The sequence below is a fragment of the Eleginops maclovinus genome, chromosome 8, assembly GCF_036324505.1.
Source record: "Eleginops maclovinus isolate JMC-PN-2008 ecotype Puerto Natales chromosome 8, JC_Emac_rtc_rv5, whole genome shotgun sequence".
Taxonomy (NCBI): Eukaryota; Metazoa; Chordata; class Actinopteri; order Perciformes; family Eleginopidae; genus Eleginops; species Eleginops maclovinus.
Genome location: NC_086356.1, coordinates 15087811 through 15111963, shown reverse-complemented (window position 1 = coordinate 15111963; position 24153 = coordinate 15087811). Strand labels below are relative to the sequence as shown.

Sequence of the window (24153 nt, the reverse complement as noted above, 5' to 3'; positions counted from 1 at the left end):
CCATCATTTAAAATCCTACCAAAGCACAAGAACAAATACTGCTCACAAAATAAGACTAATCGTTATATATGAAAAAAAAAAGAAGCATGGATGCCTTAATGTCTCAATTTGTGGAGATGCAATACAATAGACATAATGTACCCTGTTTTAAAATAATGTACATTAAGTGTAATGAATGTAACTGCATTTTTTACTTTAAATCTTATATTTTTTATTATGATTGAAACCACTTTAAATCACCCAGTGTATGAAACATTTTATACAAATAAAGCTGCTTTGCCTTGCCTAATGTTGCAGCTGTTAAAGTTGGAGCACACATTAAGTCCTTCACATACTTTGAGTAGCTTAATCGATTGTATGTTGTATTTATAATATCAATCTTTATAACACAAAAAAAAATTCAATGAAGGTAATGGGGTAAAAAGTACACTATTTGCCTATGAAATGTAGTGATTGAGGAATATAAAGTTACTTAAAATAGAAATACCTAGTTAAAATAACTACAAATTGCACCTAGGTACAGTACGTGTGTCCAGTAAATGTGGCATAAATAGTTCATTTTCACGGTTTTCTTGTCATATCCATGCTCTCCATCACTAGCTCCTTGTTTTTTGGCTCTGTGACCTTGCTTCGCGCTTTTTAGCACCTCGCGCACGCCGTAGTTGTCAGAACAGCGTTCTCCTCCTTGAATCGGGACGAATGAAAGAAGATGTTTGTTTTCATGTGGCGGCGTTATTAAGGCATCTTTGAACATGTCTCTCAATGGAGGGGGAAGCAGAGGATTTTACTTCAACACCGTCTTGTCTTTGGCCCGTTCGTTGGCAGCTCACAGACAGGCCCCGATAGAAAAGGTAACGTTATACGTGGCGATAGCTAACGACAGTTTCAAGCTAATACCTGTCAAGAGTCTTTGACATTAAAGGCCTGTTGTTAACTTCGCTTATCTAACAGGGTTATGTGATTTTTTGTTTGAAAAACACAGTTAACATGTCTAGCAGTTTCCTAGTGTATGTATTCCATTGTCATTTTGTGATTTAAGTCGACACAGTAACATTTACAACTGACTTCAGAGGTGGCTAACGTCTGCTAACTGTTAGCTGTTTTGAACCTGCAGCTAATCTTCTCTTAGGTTTAAGACTTGATGTGTACGAGCCTTAACTGGAAGGAAAGCTCAAATGTCCCAAATGTGTAAAATTATTCCTTTGTAATTACAAGTAATAGTTAGTTTTCATTAATCTATCAACGCAGGTTTTATAACACAGATCTTCATAATGATGATATTCTTTCTCATAACATCAAGAAACTAATAATACATTAGAAAATGACATGAAAGACCAATTAATTCCTAAATAAAATATAGATATAGTTTAAATGCATGTACAGAGGTTATTATATAACATTTAATTGTATTTTATGACATGTACAGAGTTAAGGTACTGATATAACAATGTCAGTGTCCTTAACACAGTGAAAGGAATGAACACTGTATTAAGTGTGCCTTAGCATAGTGGGGTTTGTCTTTTTCTAATGACAAAAAAACAATTTATTTCTCTTCAAAATGTTTAAATTATTGTTATCCATCTTGGATTATTGATCTGAAATCTGATTTAAAGCTGACGGTACTTTTCACAACTATTTTGAGTCCACAAGCTGCACCATCCTGTCTTTCAGCATGGTGTCCAATATTACTTATTCTAAAACCAGTTCATTCATTTGTAGTGATTTCCTTTGGTTAAAAGCAAAGAGCCGTGTTTACTTCATGTGTCAAAAACAATGAAGCAATCAGTGCTAAAGTATTGCTTATTGCTTTAGGGTGGATCAATGTATCCATTAAACTAATTGCAGTATTTTTGCGTGACAAAGTGAAGCTGTCGATGTGTTTCGCTGAAGCAATCAATAGTAGATGAGAACAGTTCTAACTAGGGGACCACCAATCAGGCACAACAGGCAACTGCCCCGGGGAACCACAAGTCCCAGCATGTGTCACTTTCTTTTACAATTTTAGTACTTTCAAATTGGTTTTGTAATTTCACCATTCAAGTACAATATCACCCTTTCCCTGTATTTCTATGTAAACTTAAATAAACATGAATGAAATAATGCTGTGATCTCTAGCGAAGCAGGAACACCACCCAAACAGGTTCTTCTGGAAATGACAAAAAGGATGTAGGCCTATCATCTTTTATATTGCTGTCATAATTTAAGACATGTATTATTAAGTCATGACATGCAGACGAAGGAATCACAAAAGGGAGGCTCCCAACTTCAAGTCCCACCCAGAAGATGTAATCATTTTGTCTTGCAAAATACTTTAGATGGTGGTTTTAAAAGTAATCAGAGTTATTGCTGTGTATTTTAAGTACTGTTGAAAGTCAAGTTATTGGAATAATAGGGCGACTGTGTAACTCAGTCAGGCGGTTAGGATTTGTATTCAGGGATTATGATGGACCAAAGGCAGCCTGGGAAATATTTCAAAACAAGAGTTTGAAGTGATTTGACCATACACCCACTGAGATTCAAAATGGGGAAATGTTTTGACCCAAAGAGGAAGTCTATCTTCTAATGAAAAAGCTGTGGTAGCAGTGAGCAGTCGGCTTAGTGAATTATTGTGTAAGCGGACTTTGCCTCTGATTTTTTTTGTCTATGTAAGGTCTTTTGAAATGTGCTTGTTTTAGTGGTCTGCATAAGCACACTTACAGGAGTAGTTTAAAGCATCCACCATTAATCAGAACCATTTGTATGCTGCAATAATACGTTAAATAGTTGATTAAAATACATCATTTTTGGGTTACGTCTATAACACATTAGAAAAGCGTGAAAGATAATAACGGCCCAGAATCTAAAGCGACTGTCCTTGTCTAACTCCTCAAAAAGTGGATTTAACTATCAAATATGACAATTAATGGCAGCAAATCCTTACATTTTCCAACTTTGATCAACTTAATTAATATATTGACGTTTGACTCCAATAATAGTGTGGTATGTAAAGTTTCTGAATGTTTTAAGTGGTAAACTGCAGGGTTCTGCTTCAGCACATAGACCACATTGTTTGAACAATACCCCCCTTTCAGTGGGCGACAGATTACCCTTTGGTACTGAAGACCATGCTGTATTTAACTATACACTCCGTTCATTAAGCACAGTTTTTCCTGGTTCAGTATAGATCTAAGCTGTTGTCAAAACACATAGCATTTTATGGCTGTTTTAGCACTGACAAACAAGCGTTTTGAGATTTAGCTTTTGAAGTCAAATGTAAATGCTCGAAAGTGTCCCTTCATGGTGTCTCATCCTTCAACAGAAATATACTCTGCATTGCATATGGCATAAAATCTGCAAGAACTAGCGATCCCACCCTGTATTTAAATGGTGTATAAATCCCTCTCATAGCTTCAGCTCTTGGGCTTTAGGTTAATTAACGCCAGAGGCAGACTTGGCTCAATTCCTGCTGCATATTAATGCGATCAAAATAATTTTCACTAATGGAACCTAGATGTGAGCAATGTGCTTAAGCTGAGATAAATTATGCACTGCAATTTTCAGAGAGTGTGTTGTCCAAATAGCTGATGCTTACAGCTCATTTTAATCACTTTAATGTATTCCTCTCACAGGTACAGAAGCTACAATGCATGTGTCCCACAGACTTCAGAGGGGTCTACCAGCTGGATGAGAGGAGGAGAGATGCTGTCATTGCTCTGGGCATCTTTCTGGTTGAGTCAAACCTGCAGGTAAACATAGTTCCTCTACTACTTTAGTGCTAACAATGAATGTATGCTCTAGTATCTCTGTATAACTTCCTATTTAATACTTCTGTTGCAGCACAAAGACTCTATTGTCCCCTACCTTCTTGGGTTGCTTAAAGGGCTTCCTAAAGTTCAGTGGATTGAAGAGAGCTCAGAACGCAAAGGAAGGGGTAACAATAACCCTGTGATTTTGCCACAATATTAAATATAAAGCACATAACGTTCACTTTCATTGTGTGTTATTCAATGCACTTTAGATATGGATGACTGAATACCATTTAGGGTGTTGTTTTAATATTACTTCCTGTCTTGCAGAGACCCTTCCTGTCGCAGAGAACTTCACCTTCGGTCTTGTAACACTACTGTCAGACGTTGCCCAACGTGATGAGACCTTGCGAGGACAGGTGTGTGTGTATTTTTAGTTGCTGACATTGGTCTTCCTTTTAATGCTGGCTGTGAAGAGACTGATTAACGGGACTCCAGGGGGAAATCTCCTTGCAGATCTCTACAAAACATAATCTTGTACTTCTTGAAGTAAAATGACCTCGGTAGGTTTCTATCAACTTTACAGTGGATGGAGTTAAACAATTCTTCTGTGTGCAACGCTCCTTTTCTGCAGCCAATCAAGGATAGACTCTCATTGAGACATAAAGAATAACGTTTTGTCCTAAAAGAGCTTTCTGCTGAAGCCTGATATTGGCTTTGTCAAAAAAAGGGATTTCAATATTGACATAAACATTGTAAATGTTGATATGCATGGTTGAGGCAGAGTATGTGATATCTTTGTATCCTCTTCAGATCCTGGAGGCGATCATGGACATCATGCAGGTCCTGCAAGATATCTGCAAGAATCCAGAAGTTCATGATAAAGGTACCAGCATACCACACATCCTGCTTTCTTGGTATTCTACTTATCAGCTCTGCATTTGAATCATTTATCTTGTTCTAACCTCCATTACCCTTTTCTGTACAGAATACCTTTGCAGGTACACTGTGCCCACCCTGCTCGGTGTTGCTCGAGCTTTTGGCCGCTACAGCAACACTGACGAGCCGTTACTGTCCAAGCTGTTCCCCCGACCGGTTGCTCCCATCCCGCCTACAGCGGATGAAAGTGATGCACCGCAACGGCGCTCCTTCAATGACTTCCGCTCCATCATGCCAAGCTCTTTACTCTCCGTGTGTCAGGGAGACACTCTGAGACGCAAAGGCACCAGTCAGCAGGTAAAAATCATTTGGAAAAAGTAAAGAAACACATTTAATCCAACTCCCTAAAAAAATCAAAACTCTTTCTTCCTCCTTTTTAATTTTAATGCAATTTAAATGAAAATAATTGACAAAACATACAATGAACTACATTTAAAATATATATGACTTAAAACAATGTAAATTATTTACGCCAAGATAATTGTATAGGAAAAATCTGATATTGAGTGACCGCCCTCATACTGTTGTTCTGTATTTTCAGGCCAGTCCAGAGAGAGCCTGTTTGACCCCCATCTCCCCCGCTGACCCCTCTGCACAGTACTTTGAAGGTCAGTACGTGAGCTGAAGTATGTAAGGCCGTTGGGCTTTCAGGAAACATCAGCGACTCTCTGAGGAAGCTGCTTTAAAAACTTCTGCTTCCCCTCCCCAGGTTCATACCTCCCTGATGGCAGCGCAGTGGACCCTGACTACTACTTCTCCACCATCAGCTCAAGCTTCTCTGTCTCCCCTCTTTTCACTGGAAGCAGCTCCGGAGAGTTTCATGTCCCTCTGGATATGCTCAGACAGACCCTCCACATGGTTAGCAGAATAGATGCATTTAATTAAAATTCAGTCCCAATGATGTTTTTTAATGTAGAAAAACAATAATTTCATTCAATTGTCTCTCTCTTGAATAGGTTGAACATTTTGTCTCTGAGTCATTTTTAAAATCCCTGGATGACTCCTTGGCAGAAATAATAGAGGTATGATTCTTAAATCACTTCAGATTTTTGTACTTTTTCTTCATCTATTTGGTTCATTAATACTTTTCTGCTCATTTCTTGGCAGTTGAATCCTGGCCTTCATCTGTACTACAAAACCTTCAGTGATCCTCTGTATGTAGCCATTTTCAAAATGCTAAGAGACACACTTTACAATTTAAAAGGTAAAGAAACGCCTCTTTCTTCAACTTTCTTGAACATTTAGTGACATATTTCTCGTTTAAATGGGACAATAGGAAATACCCATGTATTATTTATGTTCCACAGACTTACAGACGGACTATGTAAAAGAGGTTCATGACTTTGTGCTGGAGCAGTTCAGCAGCAGCCAGTCTGAGCTGCAGAGGATCCTGCATGATGTGGAGTATCTCCAGAGTGAACTGAGCCCGCTCAAACTGCGCTGCCAGGCCAACGCTGCCTGCGTGGACCTCATGGTGTGGGCAGTGACTGAAGAGCAAGGTAAAATATTTCCTTTTCAGGCCGAATGTATCTGTCAAAGAAGTAATTTCTGCAATTTAAACCTTTTTTCTGTCTATTTCTTTTTATAGGAGCTGAGAACCTTTGCACCAAACTATCAGAGAAGCTGCAGTCCAAGACGTCGAGTAAAGTCATCATCGCTCACATGCCACTCCTCATCTGCTGCCTACAGGTAGCAGTTAGCTGCTTGTTAAACTAAAAGGGTTGTGTCACTTTAATCTCCACGTTAAATATAGTTGCGTTGTAACCCGTTTTAAATATTGGGTAAAACTAAGCTTTAAAAGTTCAAACTTCCTTAATGTTGCTGCAACCTTCTCCAGGAATATTGTTTTTTCAAAGCCTGGTGCAAGCATAGTTGTTCATTTCTTCACACATCAACACAAATGTCTGTGTTGTTTCAGGGCCTGGGTCGTCTGTGTGAGCGCTTTCCTGTGGTGGCCCACTCTGTCACCATGTCGCTGAGAGACTTCCTGGTCGTTCCCTCTCCTGTCCTGGTGAAGCTGTACAAATACCACAGCCAGTGTGCTCCAGGTATCACAACACAGCTCCATGATCACTTGCAGTTATTATCTCCATTAATGTTTACTCACCAAATCCTTCATTCTTTAAGGGACTGGTGAGATAAAGATCCATGTGACCAACGAACATTCCCAGTCGACCCTCAGTACACATCCAAGCAAGAAGAGCCAGCCCTCCATGTACGAGCAGCTGCGCGACATCTCCATCGATAACATCTGCAGGTGAATTCCCTCACACACACTTTAACAGCATATGCACACACACACTGGTATCAACACAGATGTTACCCTCCCATATTTCCCTCTCAGGTGCCTGAAAGCTGGACTCACTATGGATAATGTCATCGTAGAAGCTTTTCTCGCCAGTCTGTCCAACCGTCTCTACATCTATCAGGAAAATGATAAGTAAGTAATATTAGACTGACTCTGAAGAGGATGAAAAGTCTTCCATTGAGAGTGTGCTTACAGATGTTCCCCTCCCTTCCTCAGAGATGCTCACCTGATCCCAGACCATACCATCAGAGCTCTGGGTCACATCGCTGTTGCTTTACGGGACACCCCCAGAGTAATGGAGCCCATCCTCCAGATCCTACAGCAGAAGTTCTGTCAGCCTCCCTCACAGCTGGACGTCCTCATTGTAGACCAGCTAGGCTGCATGGTCATCACTGGCAATGTAAGGATTTATTTATTTTAAAACAGACATTACCCAGAAGACAAAACATCAATATAGCTCACTGCTGACGTAAAATGTCTGAACTCGTAAATTATTTTTCTTTCGTCTTAGCAATACATCTACCAGGAAGTGTGGAATCTGTTCCAGCAGATCAGTGTGAAAGCCAGCTCCATGGTCTACTCTACCAAAGATTACAAGGACCATGGATACAGGTGCCCTAAGATCTTAGCTGACACAATTTTTGCCTTTCTGAGTTCATAAGCAAGTGATGCATGAGTGGGAGAATATTTGAATCCTTATATAGTCGAGTTTTAATCACAGTTGCCATTAGAATCTTGTTAATGGATGATGCTCTATGCACTCACTCAAGCAGCTGCTGCACAGAGGAAACAGTTTTAAAGATGTATCTTCTTGGAAAAGCAGCACTGTTTCATTAGAGTGAAGGAAACACAGTAGAAAAATAAGAAAATAAAAGACACTAGTGGAACTAAAGTAATTGACAGAACGTTTATCTGCAAATTATTAGAAAATGTATTGTTTTCTTGCAAAAACCAGAAAACATTCTCTACTTTTTTTCTTTCATTGTGATGATTCGACACTTAAATACAGATGTATCTGTTTTCTAACCATTACTAAAATGTGGTTTGTATAAAGTAGGGGAATGTATAGTGGGAAAATATTTGAATCCTCATAAAGTTATTCACAGTTTGTCATGAACCTCTAGTGTATTAATGTTCCTTTTCCTGTTGCAGACACTGTTCCTTGGCTGTGATAAATGCTCTGGGTAACATAGCAGCGAACCTGCAGGCTGAACAGATGGTCGACGAGCTTCTTGTCAACCTACTGGAGCTTTTTGTCCAACTGGGCTTAGAGGGGAAGAGAGCCAGTGAGAGAGCACCAGACAAAGGCCCGGCTCTGAAGGTAGAGCACACACACATTTACACACACAGCAGCAATGAGACTGCAGTGTTGGCTCAGGGGAGTAAAGGCCAGGAGAAAACATGATTTTGACATAACCGTTGCAGACAGTCGAGAGCATTGAAGCATTTATTCCAGCTAGAATATTTTGTAGTGTGTTTCAACACATTTCTAAAATTAAAGTAATTGGTTTATGAGGGTTTAATGAGCCAATCATTAACTGCCGCATCTCTGCTTCATCTCCAGCTGGGGACCTTATGTCTTATTACAACCTCTCATCTTTAACTATGAAAAGTGACATTTATTATAAAGACAGAGATTGCAGGGAGAGAAGTCGGATAACATGCCACTTGAGGCTTGTGTAAAGTATTCATTATTTTGTTGTAGAAAGTCATTTTATTTGAATCATACTGACATTTAGATTCCCTCCTTTTTCTCTTTAGGCATCAAGCAGCGCTGGAAACCTTGGTGTCTTGATTCCAGTTATTGCAGTGGTAAGTGTTTTGGATAAAATGTCCCAAAGTTCAGCTTTAATCACACTGTTTTGTCTAGCTGTATGCAGTCCCCTCTCAACCTATTTATGCTTAGTATTTTACTATCAATGAAGGCAAAAAGGCAACATTTTAATTAAAATAGTATACAAAGGTCAACTTGTTCTTTAGTCTCTGTAACTTATATAATACCCTACCAGAAATGCTCTTCAGCTTTGAATATACTGTACCTTAACAACCACTCTGATCCATCCTCTCTCCTGCTCTGCTGTTAGCTGACTAAGAGGTTGCCACCAATTAAGGAAGCAAAGCCGCGTCTGCAGAAGCTCTTCAGGGACTTCTGGCTCTACTCGGTTGTCATGGGATTTGCTGTTGAGGGTTCAGGTACAATAATATACATAAAAGCATTTAAAATAATAATAATCCACTGTATCTTACTTCAGCCTCACCTGTTGCTTCTGTGGAAATCTTCAGGTCTGTGGCCAGAGGAATGGTATGAGGGAGTTTGTGAGATTGCAACCAAATCACCACTGCTCACGTTTCCCAGCGGGGAACCTTTACGCTCAGAGCTGCAGTACAACTCTGCACTGAAGAACGACACTGTCACTCCGGTATGAGAGCACAATCATGCACAGATATGCCTGCATATCATATCACTAAAGTATACATTAGTTCATGGCAGTGACGTGCGGTGAAGTTCATGGCTGGTGAGGCACTGACGTCATCACAATCAGATTTGAACTGGACTCACTAGCACCCCCTGCGTTCATGGTTAGTTGTTGTTTTTCAGGCGGAACTGAATGATCTGCGTAGCACCATCATCAACCTGCTGGATCCTCCTCCTGAGGTGTCTGCTCTCATCAACAAGCTGGACTTTGCCATGTCCACATATTTACTGTCTGTGTACAGATTGGAATACATGAGGTATGCCAACATGTCTTTAATGTGTATTGGTTTATGTGCTTCAGGGATTATTCTGTATAGTATATCAATGTTTTGTCCTTCTGTTAGGATGCTGCGGGCTCTCGACTCAGACCGCTTTCAGGTCATGTTTCGATACTTTGAAGACAGAGCAATACAGAAGGATAAATCTGGTAAGCAAAAGAAAAAATACATTAACGTGTGCTTTTACATGCTTATTATAATCACTAACATTATATATAATCCTTCCAGGCATGATGCAGTGTGTCATTGCTGTGAGCGACAAGGTTTTTGAGGTCTTCCTGCAAATGATGGCTGAAAAAGTAAGGGAGATGTTTTTAATGCAAAGAAACGTATCTCGTTAGAAATGTGTTTTTATTACACAGTGGAGGATAAAACAAAATAATAATTAAGAAAATCGATCTTCTTTAGGCATCAAATAGTCAAATTGCACTTACTTATTCACTTAAGGATTTTTAAGATTATAATGGTTTTGCTCCAGTGGCATTTAAAAAAAACCGCTGCTGCTCATAAGGTATTTTAAGCGCCGCCTGTGTAGAGGCTCAACACATGAATGAAAATGAATTCAAGATGCTGTAGCTTCACCTGATTTATTGTAGCTTTAGAGTAAACTGTGTCTAAGATTTAACATCTGGGAAAGCAGAATTGTTTTATTAGAGAGTTAAGTGTTAATAGTTAAGAAAGTTTAGAAAACGCTTTTAAATCTTAAGGAGTTAACCAACAGAAAATGTATTTTGTATAATGCTTGTTCTTTTTAAACGTGATTGTTTTCCATTTTTGTCTGTTGTCAGTGTGCTCCAAAAATTACTAAACTTTGGACTGTTGGTTGAAACAAAACAAGACTTATTAGGACATTTCTTGAACAAATAACGAATTAATCACTGAGAAAATAGCCAAACTTATCTAACATTTATGCTATATTTTCAGCCAAAAACCAAAGCCCACGAGGAGGAGCTGGAAAGACATGCTCAGTTCCTCTTGGTCAACTTCAACCACATCCACAAGAGGATCCGCAGAGTGGCTGACAAATATCTGTCCGGCCTGGCTGAAACGTGAGAGTGCATCGATACACATGACTTTATATCCAGAATACTGTTTAAAATACAGTACTGTCAACACTATTTTCCTCTCCTCAGTTTCCCCCACCTGCTTTGGAGTGGCCGTGTGCTGAGAACCATGTTAGACATCCTGCAGACGCTTTCCCTTTCACTCAGTGCAGTAAGTGATGTCAAAAGTGGATTATTCAACAGCCATCATTCAGTCTCTCTTTATACTTAAGGATGTTTGTGCTGCATTTAAGGACATTCATAAGGACCAACCTTATTACGACATCCCAGACACTCCACACAGAATCACTGTCCCAGACACATACGAAGCCAGAGAGGTAATTATACTTTATTCTTGATTTCCACTTATAAAGAACTCAGCATTTACTTAGGTTCTACATCTGTATGTGCAATTTACTAAAAATATCTAGTCCCTTTTTATCTTAAATTGTAGAGCATAGTGAAGGATTTTGCTGCTCGTTGTGGAGAGATCCTTAAAGAGGCGATGAAGTGGGCACCATCTGTGACCAAATCCCACCTCCAGGTAACATATATCTAGATACAGTATATATTAAATAAAGTTCACACGGCGGCCCAAAACGTTCTTTGACCTTTGTACTTTATGTGTGCTTTTCAGGAGTATCTGAACAAACATCAGAACTGGGTGTCGGGTCTGTCCCAGCACACAGGCCTGGCCATGGCTACAGAGAGCATCCTGCACTTTGCTGGTTACAACAGACAGAGCAGCACACTGGGGGTAAGTCATAAACTGACTTTTTAGATGCTTAAATGCTGCAAATTGATCATTTATTTCAGAAATAAAATGTCCCAAGAAAAGTACCTTGTGGGACACCATTAACTGTAATAGTTGCTTAACTCACTATTTGTTCATTAATGGGGAGTTGTAGTTATTATATTATATATATATTATTATGTGCTTATTTATTATGCTTTCTACCTGCAGTCTACTCAGCTGACTGAGAGACCAGCCTGTGTGAAGAAGGACTACTCCAACTTCATGGCCTCCCTCAACCTCAGGAACAGATACGCTGGAGAGGTAAAACCACCAAATCTTACCATTTCTCATTCCTAAATGCTCTGCTTTCTGTGTCTTAAAACCACCAAGTTATATTATCTTATTTGATCAAATACTTTTGAACTGCGCTTCTCATTCTCACTTATTTTCTTCTCTTTTGTCTCTAGGTATCTGGTATGATCAACTTCTCCCAGGCAGTCCGAGGACAATCTGATCTGAACCAGATGATGATCAAGCAGATGGGAGAGGCTTTAGAATCTGCACAACCTAAAGCCTTCACTGAGGCCATGTTCAAACTGGCTGCTTTGCTCATTAGCTCCAAAGGTTTTACATTTTCACTTAGATTAATATGTTTTATATTAAATCCACAGCTCTTAGTTTTTTCTTTGAAATGCTCTGGACTTATTGTCTGACTGCTACTTTCTTCTGATTTCTCTCCAGACTGCGATCCACAGCTCTTGCACCACCTCTGCTGGTCTCCTCTCAAGATGTTCACATCACACGGAATGGAAACAGCTATCGCCTGCTGGGAGTGGCTGCTGGCAGCTCGTGTTGGAGTGGAAGTACCGGTACATATATTTTTCTTTAAATCATTTTGTGTCCTTTGGGACAGTGCGGTTGTCTTGTTTAGACACTAAAAACACTTTTCCTCACAGTTTATGCGGGAGATGGCGGGAGCGTGGCAGATGACGGTGGAGCTGAAGATGGGCTTGTTCTCCGACGCTCAGGTGGAGGCTGATCCTCTGGCTGCTTCAGAGGAGAGTCAGCCCATCCCCTGCCCTCCAGACGTTAACCCTCACCAAATATGGATTGAGGTCAGAAAAAAGAAATTCCGCTTTGGTTATTATAACATGCACTCATAAATGATCCTCCGCACTACTTATTGTCTCATGCTGACAACTGTTTTTCTTCTCCAGTTTCTAGTCCAGAGGTTTGAGATTGCAAAGTATTCCAGCGCGGATCAGGTGGAGATCTTTGGCAGTTTGCTGCAACGCTCCCTGTCTCTCAATGTCGGTGGGGCTAAGAGTAGCCTCAACCGCCACGTAGCTGCCATTGGGCCTCGTTTCAGGTACATTGACACACACAAAACTTAAAGACAATGTCCAGTATGTTCTCTGATCCCTTTACATCACCTACCTGTCATTTGATGTCTGTTGACTCTTCAAGGGGTCTTTGCAACAAGCTTGCCCAAATTGAATGGAAATGTAGAATTTTGTGTTGCATATTTGTTTATAAATGTCTGTGTACTTCAGACTGCTGACTCTGGGTCTGGCTCTGCTCCACTCTGATGTCCTCACAAACTCAACTGTAAGAAATGTGCTCCGAGAGAAGATCTATTCTACAGCCTTTGATTACTTCAGGTACCTACAAACTCAAATCTAGGGGTGAAATAAACATGTCATGCAATAAATGTGTAATGGCTTTTTCAATTACATTAATATATTCTATAAAATCGAAAAAGAATAATTAAAACACCAGAATTTTCAGGAGCCTGAGGAGTTGTCTTTATAGTGCTTCAGTCCAAATCCCAAAAGGAATAAATGATAGAAAGAACAGTGCTGACTCACAAAGGTTGTTTGCTAACATGCTAAACTAAGATGGTGAATGTTGTTTCACCTGCTAAACAATGACATGTAAGCATTTTCATTGGGTGTATGTTAGCATGCCGACATTAGCCAATAACTAAAAGCACTGACATAAGCTTCAAAAAGAATTGAATTGCAAATCAAAATCCCAGTCAATAAACCATTGATGATCTAACTCTCCAGCGCCCCTCCGAAGTTTCCAACCCAAGGCGACAAGCATCTCCGCGAGGACATCTGCATCATAATCCGTTTCTACGCCAGCATCCTTTCCGACAAGAAGTACCTGGCCGCATGCCACTTGGTCCCACCTGGTGAGCTTGGTACTACCCCGGCCCCGAGCACGCTCTCTGCCGGGATATTTGGATCGCTTATCGTTTCCAGCACTTCTCCGATTTCTCTCTTAAGTAAGCCTAAAGCCGTGCAGCTCGGACTGCACTGCATCAGGGGCATGCTTATGGCGCGTGACAAATTTGACGCTGTTTGACCTCACAATGCTGCAGATAGATCCTGGTATCTATCGGTTATACATCGACCATAGCTGTTTCAGTTCTAAAGGGTTTTCCTCAGTGTTTGTCCTAGTATGTCGATCCTACACCTCTTTTCTTCCTCTTTCTCTCATTGTCAGTGCCTTATTTAATTTAAATGTACAATCTATTTATCCTGAATAATGTGCAGCTGTGAGGAAAAGCTCAAATTTGTCAACTGCGTTAAGATGCATGATTATTCATCATGTCAGCCCCACCCGCCTGCCCCACTCCTCGATTTGATCAACTTCCAAAGAATTGATTACAATTTTTAAAAATGCTTTTTTCGCCCAACCCAGAAAATCCTCTCCTCTTCATTACCGACGACCCAGAGAAAAGACATGGTCTCATTCTCACACACATTGTAGCGCTTCAGGTAGATGGGTCCTCTACCCGCTGATCCTGGATCAGATTAATCTGCTGCAAGCCCCCCCGCATTAACAAGACAAAATAATATCTGACCCAGTATCAGTGGTTTAAAGGAACTTCTACCTACATGTAAATCCCGCTGGTTTCCATGCTTTCAAACGCATGACCATCACAACAGCAGAGGTCTAGCTGATATCTCATCTCGCTCATCTCTCCTCATATTATGGACGTTTTCCGCTGTTTAGAAAGTCATAATGTTGACTTATGATGGTGAATTCTCTTGTTGAGATTTACTACATGAGTTTACATGTGGTTGTGACCGGACCAAACTAAATCTGTTTGTGTGTAAAACAGATAATCAGGACCCGTCCCTGAACAGTCTGTCGGTGATGAACGCTGCCGACCTCAGGAGCAGCATGGACTCCAGCGCTCGCTCCCAGCAGAGCAGCCAGGGCTGGATCAACACCTACCCGCTGTCCAGTGGCATGTCCACCGCATCCAAGAAATCAGGTACTGCTTAGACTCAGCAAGTGAACAATATTTATACAGAGAAAAAAATACAGAAAATTAGTTAATAAAACTGATGCTTAACAAGCTTTTTGAGAGCTTTCTACATTAACCAGGGAAACTGTAGAATAGACTGGTTATTCCATCTGTATAGTACCATATATAACAATAGATACCTTTTTTAATTTTATTCTGGAACTGTTTTTATTGGTATTGTATGTTTTGTGGCAGATACTGTATAAGACCCAAAAGTAAATTGTCAATTAATAAAAGATCATGAACCATTAGACTTCAGATAGGAACAGAGTCTGAATAATGACTGAAGACACAAATACAAACAAGAAGATTTTGAAACTCTTAAAACTTAAACTGACATAATGGTCTAACTCTTCTCTGTTCCCTAGGCACGTCTAAGAAGAGTAACAGAGGGACGCAGCTTCACAAATACTACATGAAACGCAGGACTCTGCTGCTGGCCTTATTGGTGAGGGTGGATCATCGTCATGGCCTTCTTCTGGTTTTAACTCCTCTTCTCATTATCGCTGGCTCTTTATGTTTTGCTTCTCTTGTTCCCCTCTCTGTGTTTCCAGGCCAGTGAGATCGAACGGTTGACGACGTGGTACAACCCCCTGTCCACTCAGGAGCTGGCCATCGCCACGGAGCAGTCTGTGGAGACCAGCATCGCCAACTGGAGGTCCAAATACATCAGTCTGACGGAGAAACAGTGGAAGGACAACGTCAACCTGGCCTGGGGTATCGCACCCTACCTGGCTATGCAGCTACCCACGAGGTTCTCACTCCCTCTCTTTGTTTAATATAGTTAATTTACCAAGACAGAATGAAATACTTCTTAAAGTGAATGTTTGTAACACGATAACGAAAAACACTCTTCCTCCCTTTTCAAAAACTAAAAACTAAATTTGATACAATTTTTTACCTCAATAAATTGAAGAGTTCTACTGCTGCAGCCTTACTTGAAATTAGTTTAGTAGCTTTAATTGGTTAATGTTCACTAAACTTTTGATACATTTAGGAAAATACAGTATATTCTGATGAAATATCCAATCTTTGTATCACGCTTTATGACTCTACCCATTGTTCCGTTGCTCCGTGGTTTCAGATTTTTTTTATGGTTTTACCACTATTAATTTGTCATTTTTCAATGAAATGTCCTTATCTGTGTACCTTGTAGGAATAAAGGTTGCAATTTTACATTTTCTTTGCCACTTGTGATCGCATTAACCTCTGTTTGAAACACTGAAAAAAAGAGAATCTCCTACCTGATCCAGATTATTGACTGGTTTGCTTGGTTCCCAGGTTTAAGAACGACGCCATTGTTGCTGAAGTGACCCGGCTGGTGAGACTGGACCCCGGAGCAGTCAGTGATGTCCCTGAGGCCGTCAAGGTAAGATCACTTAGTCCAGTATAGCTCAGATGATAAGCTTCTGAATTGTGTCTTTTATGTTTGTACATTTATATTTTCGTGCACTATCTTTACCTCCTAGTTCCTGGTGACGTGGCACACCATCGATGCAGACTCTCCTGAGCTGAGCCACATCCTGTGTTGGGCTCCAGCAGACCCGCCCACTGGTCTGTCGTACTTCAGCAGCATGTACCCTCCTCACCCTCTCACCGCACAGTACGGGGTGAAGGTGCTGCGCTCCTTTCCTCCAGTAAGTCACACACTCCTGGATTCCTGCTGTAGAGACATACAACCTCAGGATATTCACAGATATAATGTTTGTTTATTTCTCTTTTCAGGATGCCATCTTGTTCTACATCCCTCAGATTGTGCAGGCGCTCCGTTATGACAAGGTAAACATGATGTGCTAAAGCTAAAACGGTTAGCCGACTGAAATGAATCAACAACTGTTATTCTTTATGAAGCAGTAGTAATAAACTGATGCTCTGTCCTGCTCAGATGGGCTATGTGAGGGAGTACATCCTGTGGGCGGCCCAGAAGTCTCAGCTTCTCGCCCATCAGTTCATCTGGAACATGAAGACCAACATCTTCATGGATGAGGAGGGACACCAGAAAGACCGTGAGTAAAGAAGCCACATCACAGAGACCTGAACTGTGATTTAGAGCAGCAGTGACAATAGTTAGACTGACCTCAGAGTTAGGTTGAATATCATGAATTAAGATCTTAGTATTCCTGAACAGGTTTACAACTATCTACGGCATGTCCTTTTCCGTAAATGGACTTGTACTTATATAGCGCTTTATCCAGTCTTTTCGACCCCTCAAAGCGCTTTACATACTACATGTCATTCACCCCATTCATACAGAGCAGTACACTTTTGCTCTAGGTAACTACCTTTCACACACATTCATACACCGTTGGCCATGCCCATACCGTTGGCCATGCCAATACTTAACCCCATCTGGAGCAAATCCCGATGGGGTTAAGTATCTTGCCCAAGGATACATCGACATGTTGACTGCTCGGGCTTGGAACTAACCCACAACCTGGTTGAAAGACGACCGCACTACCTCGCAGCCACAGTCGCCCCATAAATAAAGTAAACAAAATAATGGCATGAACCTGATGTGAGTTTATTCTGAAACAAACCTTAGTAAGTTTTACCTTTACATTCCAGTTTTAACTTGATGATTCCTTCAGTTACTTTACACACTAAAATGACAATGTTACAAGTTTTCATGAATAAAGTAAGACTTCACTTTACTATACATCAATAAACAGGGTTACGGGATGTTAAGGGATGAATAAAGTATATCTTCTTCATTGTCTGTCTAAAAGCAAACCCTTATCAGGCCTAATTTAATCCAACGAAGGTGAAAGTGTAAAGTCATTCCTGCTTCATTAATGTGTGTAGCTGACATCGGGGAGCTGCTGGAGCAGATGGTGGAGGAGATCACAGGTTCTCTGTCGGGTCCGGCCAAAGACTTCTACCAAAGAGAGTTTGACTTCTTCAACAAGATCACCAACGTGTCTGCCATCCTCAAGTAAATTCCTCACCATTACTCTACAAATCATTAGCAAAGAGCGGGATGTTTTGGTGTAAATGTAACTTTCATTCATTTATTTTTCAGGCCTGTTCCAAAGGGAGAGGAGAGGAAAAGGGCCTGCCTCAAAGCTCTGTCAGATATCAAAGTGCAGCCAGGTAACGTACTGCTCCTTAATCAGTCTGGATGCATCATTAAACGCAGCCAACAGTATTTGTGCTGCAGTGAAAACATGACATATTTGACATTATTAAACATTAAAATATATATATATATATATATACATTTGAAAACAGAAAGACAGAACATTTGAGAAAAGCAAACAACAATATGTTTAGAAAAAGAACATCAGAAAATGTAATTAAATTCTTCTTCCAGTTAGGTAAATAATTAGTTTTCATTAGTTATTTTATTTTGTTCATTTCCTAATAGAGTTCATTTTTATTTATTTACCAACTATGTAAAGCGTGTTTTTCTCTACATATAAAAGAGTTTTCAATTTGGTAGTGTCTCTGTGTTGTACATTTTAATTTTAAAATGAAGTGTGGTTCCTTTTGGTGTTTTTTAGGCTGCTACCTACCTAGTAACCCTGAAGCCATAGTGCTGGATATTGACTACAAGTCCGGAACACCCATGCAGAGGTACAGTAATGGAAATTTGGCATTTAAAACATCCGATCGAATCGGCATTATACTTTGTCAGGACTTATATTGTGTTTATCTCATGGGAATATGTTCTCTGTCGTCACAGTGCTGCCAAGGCGCCCTATCTGGCCAAGTTCAAGGTGAAGCGCTGTGGAGTGAGTGAACTGGAGAAGGAGGGTCTCCGCTGCCCCAGCGACTCTATAGAGGAAGGAGAGGAGAACCCAGACGGATCACGCAGGATCTGCTGGCAGGCGGCCATCTTTAAAGTGGGAGACGACTGCAGACAGGTAGCCCACTGACCTTATTCCCTGGGATATTTCAAAGCAGGGGAAACTTTGACTTTTTTGACACCCTGCTGTGTTCCTCTGTCTCCAGGATATGCTCGCTCTGCAGATCATTGGGCTTTTTAAGAACATTTTCCAGCTGGTGGGCCTGGATTTGTTCGTGTTCCCCTACAGAGTGGTGGCCACTGCACCAGGGGTAAGACTCTATTTCCCACCATCCTCCAAAAAACAGTATCCTGTTATCTTTTTTTAAATTATTTGATCGTCTTTTCCTCAGTGTGGTGTGATCGAGTGCATCCCAGACTGCAAGTCCAGAGACCAACTGGGCAGACAGACAGACTTTGGGATGTACGATTACTTCCGCAACCAGTACGGAGATGAATCCACCCTGGCCTTCCAGAAGGTGAAGAGACTTCTCTCTGTCAATGAATGACTGTTATCATATTTAGTGTTTTTTCAACAAGGAGAAAAGCTTACTCCAAAACCGATCGAAAACAAGAAGCAGCATTTAACCGAGGTGTCGCTGTTTCTATCTTCTCTTTCCACAGGCTCGGTATAACTTCATCCGCAGCATGGCTGCCTACAGCCTGCTGCTGTTTCTGCTGCAGATCAAAGACAGACACAATGGCAACATCATGCTGGACAGCAAGGGCCACCTCATCCACATAGGTATGGTGTATACATATTTCGACATGGACTTGTGGTTTGCCTGAGGTCACTTCCATTTCAGATTCTTCCTAATATCGTGTGTTCATGTGTTCCTCATTTTTTTGTAGACTTTGGCTTCATGTTTGAGAGCTCTCCTGGAGGTAACCTGGGCTGGGAGCCCGACATCAAACTGACTGATGAGATGGTGATGATCATGGGAGGAAAAATGGAGGCCACGCCGTTCAAATGGTTCATGGAGATGTGTGTCAGAGGATACCTGGCTGTACGGTAAGAAAGAAAAGTGGGGACTAGGTTTGTAGATTGTTTGTCGTCCATACGCTTGGTTATGGGTCAAAAGAGCTACTTTTTCTATGTTAAAGAAGGGAAACAGTGTTTTAGTAATAGAATAACTGTTGTATTGTTGTTTAAATAACACTCTATATGCATTATAACATGTGTTGATGTTATCTGTGTCTTCTCTGAACATAAAGACCCTACATGGATGCAGTGGTTTCCCTGGTGACGCTCATGCTGGACACTGGACTGCCATGTTTCAGAGGACAAACCATCAAATTGCTCAAGTGAGTCCAACTGTACGATGCCTGGAAATGTGTGTACAACAGGGGGTCATTTATATATCTGTATAAATACTTAGTTACTTCTATACTAGACTGTATTAAATGGACCCAAAAGTGCAAATTCCACTTCTTTCCTTTTTTGCTATGAGAGTTTTGTACAGTAAATAGTGAGAAAGCTGATGGGCAATACTGCAGTTATATATAAGTGTTACTGCGCTGTACGTTCAGCCTCAACAATTTATCTCAGTGTTATTGGGACCAACATCAAAGGTGTGACAATAGAACCAAAGCTTCTTTTGTTTTTTTGCTGTAACATTGGTTTTCATCTTTTATTGTTTGGTTTTGACACCTCACACATACCAGAATTGAGAAGTTGTTTTTTGCTGCCCCTTAGAGGCCAGAAAATCTTTGTACGCAGCATTGAACATTAACGTGTGTTTTGTTTTCTTTTGATCAGAGGACGGTTTAACCCTCAAATGAGTGAGAAAGAAGCGGCAGCGTTCATCATCAAAGTCATCCAAAGCTGTTTCCTCAGTAGCAGGTAAGAAAACTCCTCACATGTTAAAGACAAGACATCCAACTATTCCGTCTTATTTGTAACATTGTTATAACTGACATATTTTTGTTGTCTTTTTTTTTTTAACAGGAGCAAAACGTACGACATGCTGCAGTATTACCAGAACCAAATTCCTTACTGAAAGACTTCTGCCGGACCTTCACTGTACGTCCAATACAAACAACTCTACACAAGCAATGCAAACCTTCTTCGGGTTGATTTTAATAAGGCTGTGCGATGATTTTCCACTCTGAGACAACAATATGGCACTTTGATCCTAAAGCTCTGATTTTATTCAGCATACTGTAAGTTGTCGGATTTTATAATGCACTTCTGTGTTTTAAAATATGTCTTCATTCAACTTGAGACTAAAGAACAATGTACAACTTTTACCAAAACAGGTATTTAAACCGCCCTTTAAGTATTTTCTTCTTGATGCTGTTGTTTATTACTAACACTAACTGTCACACTGGAGGAAGAAGATGGCCGCTAAAGGAGCCATATCTATCGTTTTTGTCAAAGCAGCTGATATCATTGTGATCAATTTGTTACTATGCTGTTATCCACTTTTATGCACTTTATAAATCCCAGTATTTTGTCGGCTTCTCCTGCCTATGATCACAAGCTTAAATAGAGATTATAATTTAGAGACAAAAGCAATCAGCATTTTAATCAACTGATTGTGTAATCGCTTTACTTTTGATTTAGTAGAATACTAGCTGGCAGACAGATCCAGAACTACTCAGCATTTAATCTCACGGTAGTCTTTAGGAACATAATTGGTATTTAGAGAATGTTATCATGCTGTAGTACGTACTGTATAACACTAACTGTAGATCAAATCAACATCGCAGCTACTTTTCTGTGATTTATGTGGAACTTGTAGAGTTATATGTGAAGAACTTATTAATCAGAAGATTAAGATAGCTGTGCTTTTTTGAAGATTACCCTCAGAGCCAGTCGTGTCTCACATATAAATGTTAGCTTTTGCTTTGTTTCAAATATGTAGAGATTGTTGTTTTTTTCTCTTCATGATCTTAAGAACTCACAACCTGAAGTTTAAGGGAACCTTGAGGCTTTGATGCAAGGTTCAGGTTTTTGTTTCCACTGAGTTTTCCAAACTGGGTTGTTATGTGTATACCTCCTTTAATATATGTGTATATGCTCTGTTCCTAAGCAGCGCTAAAATGAAGGACAAGCATAAAGAAAAGCAGAACCCATGACAATGGCTTCATGTTAAGTTCCTGTGGTGGAAAAGGACCTAAGGATACAGTAAAGCTGCATCAGTAAATTTGTCAATCAAATGAAAGTTAATTGTGTGCTATTTTCATAATCTATTAATTTTTCATTCAAAAAGTCAGAAAATGCTGTTTCCAGTCTCTCAGACATGAAGATTTGCTCAGTTTTTCTTAGTTGTATCTCATATTAAACAAAATATCTGGAAAAACTGAGAAACAGGGATGAAAAACGTATTTCTGACATTTTATAGTCCAAATGATGAATCGATTAATCTTATATATTCAGCAGATTAGTAAATGATTTGAAGCCCATGTTGACAGCACACATGGCGGGCCAGGAACTCACTGACTGCTCTAAATCACATGCATGTCCTGTCTTGTGTGTCAGAAACATTTGAATAACATGTAACTCTGTTTGGAAACATTCCTTTGTGTATCACTTGGGTTTGGAGTGTTGTTGGATCTTGCTTTTACCGATGAAGACGATGAACATACCTTAAAAGCCATTTCTCCTACCCTAAGGTAGAAACACAACTGTAGTAATACTTGACAAAAACCCTAACCTTATGCAATATATTCATGTATATTGATGCTGTATTTGTGTGTTGTGTTCAACAAATGAACTCGCTATAATTCCTTCCATCGTGAGAAGTGTTTCTCTGTCTGTCTCAGTGTCTTTGCAGAATTTACGTAAATGCAAGAACTTGTTTAATGGTTTGTAAAAGAGTTAAAGGGGCTGACCCTGTTGTGATATACTCTTTATGAAGCCATTTCAATGTAGTGGATTTTATTGAGTTGCTGTATTTTAAATAAGTTAGTCATCCCTTATCTCAATCAGATATGTAATATATAAATGTGTGTGCATTTCTTGTTTGTATTTGCTCAGTTTGTGGCGATATAATTGACGATTCAGATTAATTCACGTCTGTTGTTCTGATAATATGTGAAAATGTCTTATTTCCAGATTAAATGTGTAAACATTTCAAATCACTGATGTGTTTTACTCTTATGTTCTCTGTCTTGTTGTCCTGTGCTCAAATAACTTTTCCAGCGGATTGGAGAGGGTTTTTGAGAAGTTAAGGATCATTTTACAACCTATAAAGGAACCAAATGCTGCACTCACTAAATATAAACGAGAACAATCTGGTATGTATGTGATGGTGTTGTTTACCACAGGATTCTTATCATGATTCAATCACATTTCATTTCATTTTAGAGAATCTAAAAGATATGAACATCAATTAATCAATTTTGGGGGGGCTTTTCAGTTTGTGCAGAACACGATACCCTCTGTCCCTTGCATTGGAAGAACTCCCAAAGAAACACCAGAGTTAATGGGGAGATAATAATTATAATTAAATGTATATAATAACAATAAATAAATAATGATTTTCATTCTCACTTCTACTATAGTAATGATAAAGATGATATTATTCAGCCTGTAAATCCAACTTAGTACTGTTTACTCACAGAATTCAGACCAAAATGATGAATAGGATAAAGAATAAATACTTTAAATGATTGTAATGAATCTAAAAAAAAAAGATATGAAGATAACGCTTCTCCCTGGTTGTTTCTATGATTTTTCTTGTTTGGTTATAATTCCCCAACAAAAGTAATCCACTTTTCAGGACACCAGAGCAGCTGAAACTGATCATATTCTGTTGACTCAGCCTGAAAGCTGTGAACGGAGACAAACAAAGAGAGGAGAGTTTCACGAGAATGCTGCCAGTTGTGTTGAACTCTGACCTCTGGCACAACAGAAGGGGCCCATTTCACACCCGAGGGGCCCTGTCATATGTTTGATTGTAGGATGCAGAATATTGTGAGTTAATTAAGAAAAATCTGATGTAGAAAAGTGAATAAAAAGGAGATAAGTTTGGTATTCTCCAAACAATCGATAATAAAATAGGTTAACACAAAGATTTTTCATTTTGTAAACAAACAAGATGCCTACTAAAGAGAGAACCATGCCAGTAACACAAAGGCAAAGATGGTGGTGGGAGTGCAATCTTGGCTTGTGCACAAAGGACCCTCTGACCCCCCCTCTTCTTTATTGTCACTGAGCTGTTTAGAGCATGGGCCCCTGGGGACATTTTCACAAAAAAATCCTAAAACTAAAATAGCTTCTAACTGGCCAAGCTCGGAGAAACTGCTTATAGTGGCTCCTTACTTTGAGTCACAATCAACTATTGCTTTGAACAACTTTTTACTGCAGTGAGCCTGTAAAAACAGTTAGTAGCATGATGAGCTTTAAGTAGTTCAGTACTATTAACCACACATTTTGTCTCCAGAACAAAATATAAACATTTGCCTTTGTTTCCAGTATGCAATATGTGATACTTTAGCAAATAAACTAAATATATTTTTATGAAAAATGATTTAATTTTGACCATGTTTTTTTTTCACAATCTCTGAAATCCTCTAATTGAATGACAAAATGCCC

The 24153-nt window shown here is 39.8% G+C and overlaps 1 protein-coding gene across 2 annotated transcripts; it reads left to right on the top strand.

Moving 5' to 3' along the window:
- Positions 1-657: 657 nt before the first annotated feature.
- On the top strand, positions 658-22697 carry pi4kaa (phosphatidylinositol 4-kinase, catalytic, alpha a). 2 transcript variants are annotated; one of them, XM_063889808.1, is made up of 54 exons: positions 658-851; positions 3609-3725; positions 3817-3910; positions 4056-4144; positions 4539-4611; positions 4714-4961; positions 5206-5272; positions 5374-5522; positions 5621-5686; positions 5772-5868; positions 5972-6163; positions 6253-6353; positions 6583-6712; positions 6792-6921; positions 7009-7104; positions 7189-7372; positions 7484-7584; positions 8125-8293; positions 8734-8784; positions 9057-9165; positions 9256-9392; positions 9572-9705; positions 9793-9875; positions 9955-10025; positions 10651-10775; positions 10860-10941; positions 11024-11107; positions 11224-11313; positions 11407-11526; positions 11734-11826; positions 11973-12129; positions 12247-12374; positions 12462-12620; positions 12723-12874; positions 13059-13166; positions 13575-13702; positions 14639-14794; positions 15196-15275; positions 15382-15581; positions 16109-16196; positions 16297-16464; positions 16553-16606; positions 16713-16833; positions 17630-17759; positions 17847-17917; positions 18328-18400; positions 18510-18690; positions 18779-18883; positions 18965-19090; positions 19236-19356; positions 19464-19623; positions 19827-19916; positions 20371-20454; positions 20560-22697. In XM_063889808.1, exons 1-54 carry the CDS (start codon positions 753-755, stop codon positions 20609-20611), a joined length of 6273 nt encoding a protein of 2090 aa, XP_063745878.1. In that variant the 5' UTR covers positions 658-752; the 3' UTR covers positions 20612-22697. The 2 variants fall into 2 exon arrangements, with proteins under 2 accessions (XP_063745878.1, XP_063745877.1); XM_063889807.1 differs by having other exon boundaries at positions 13575-13795.
- Positions 22698-24153: the final 1456 nt, after the last annotated feature.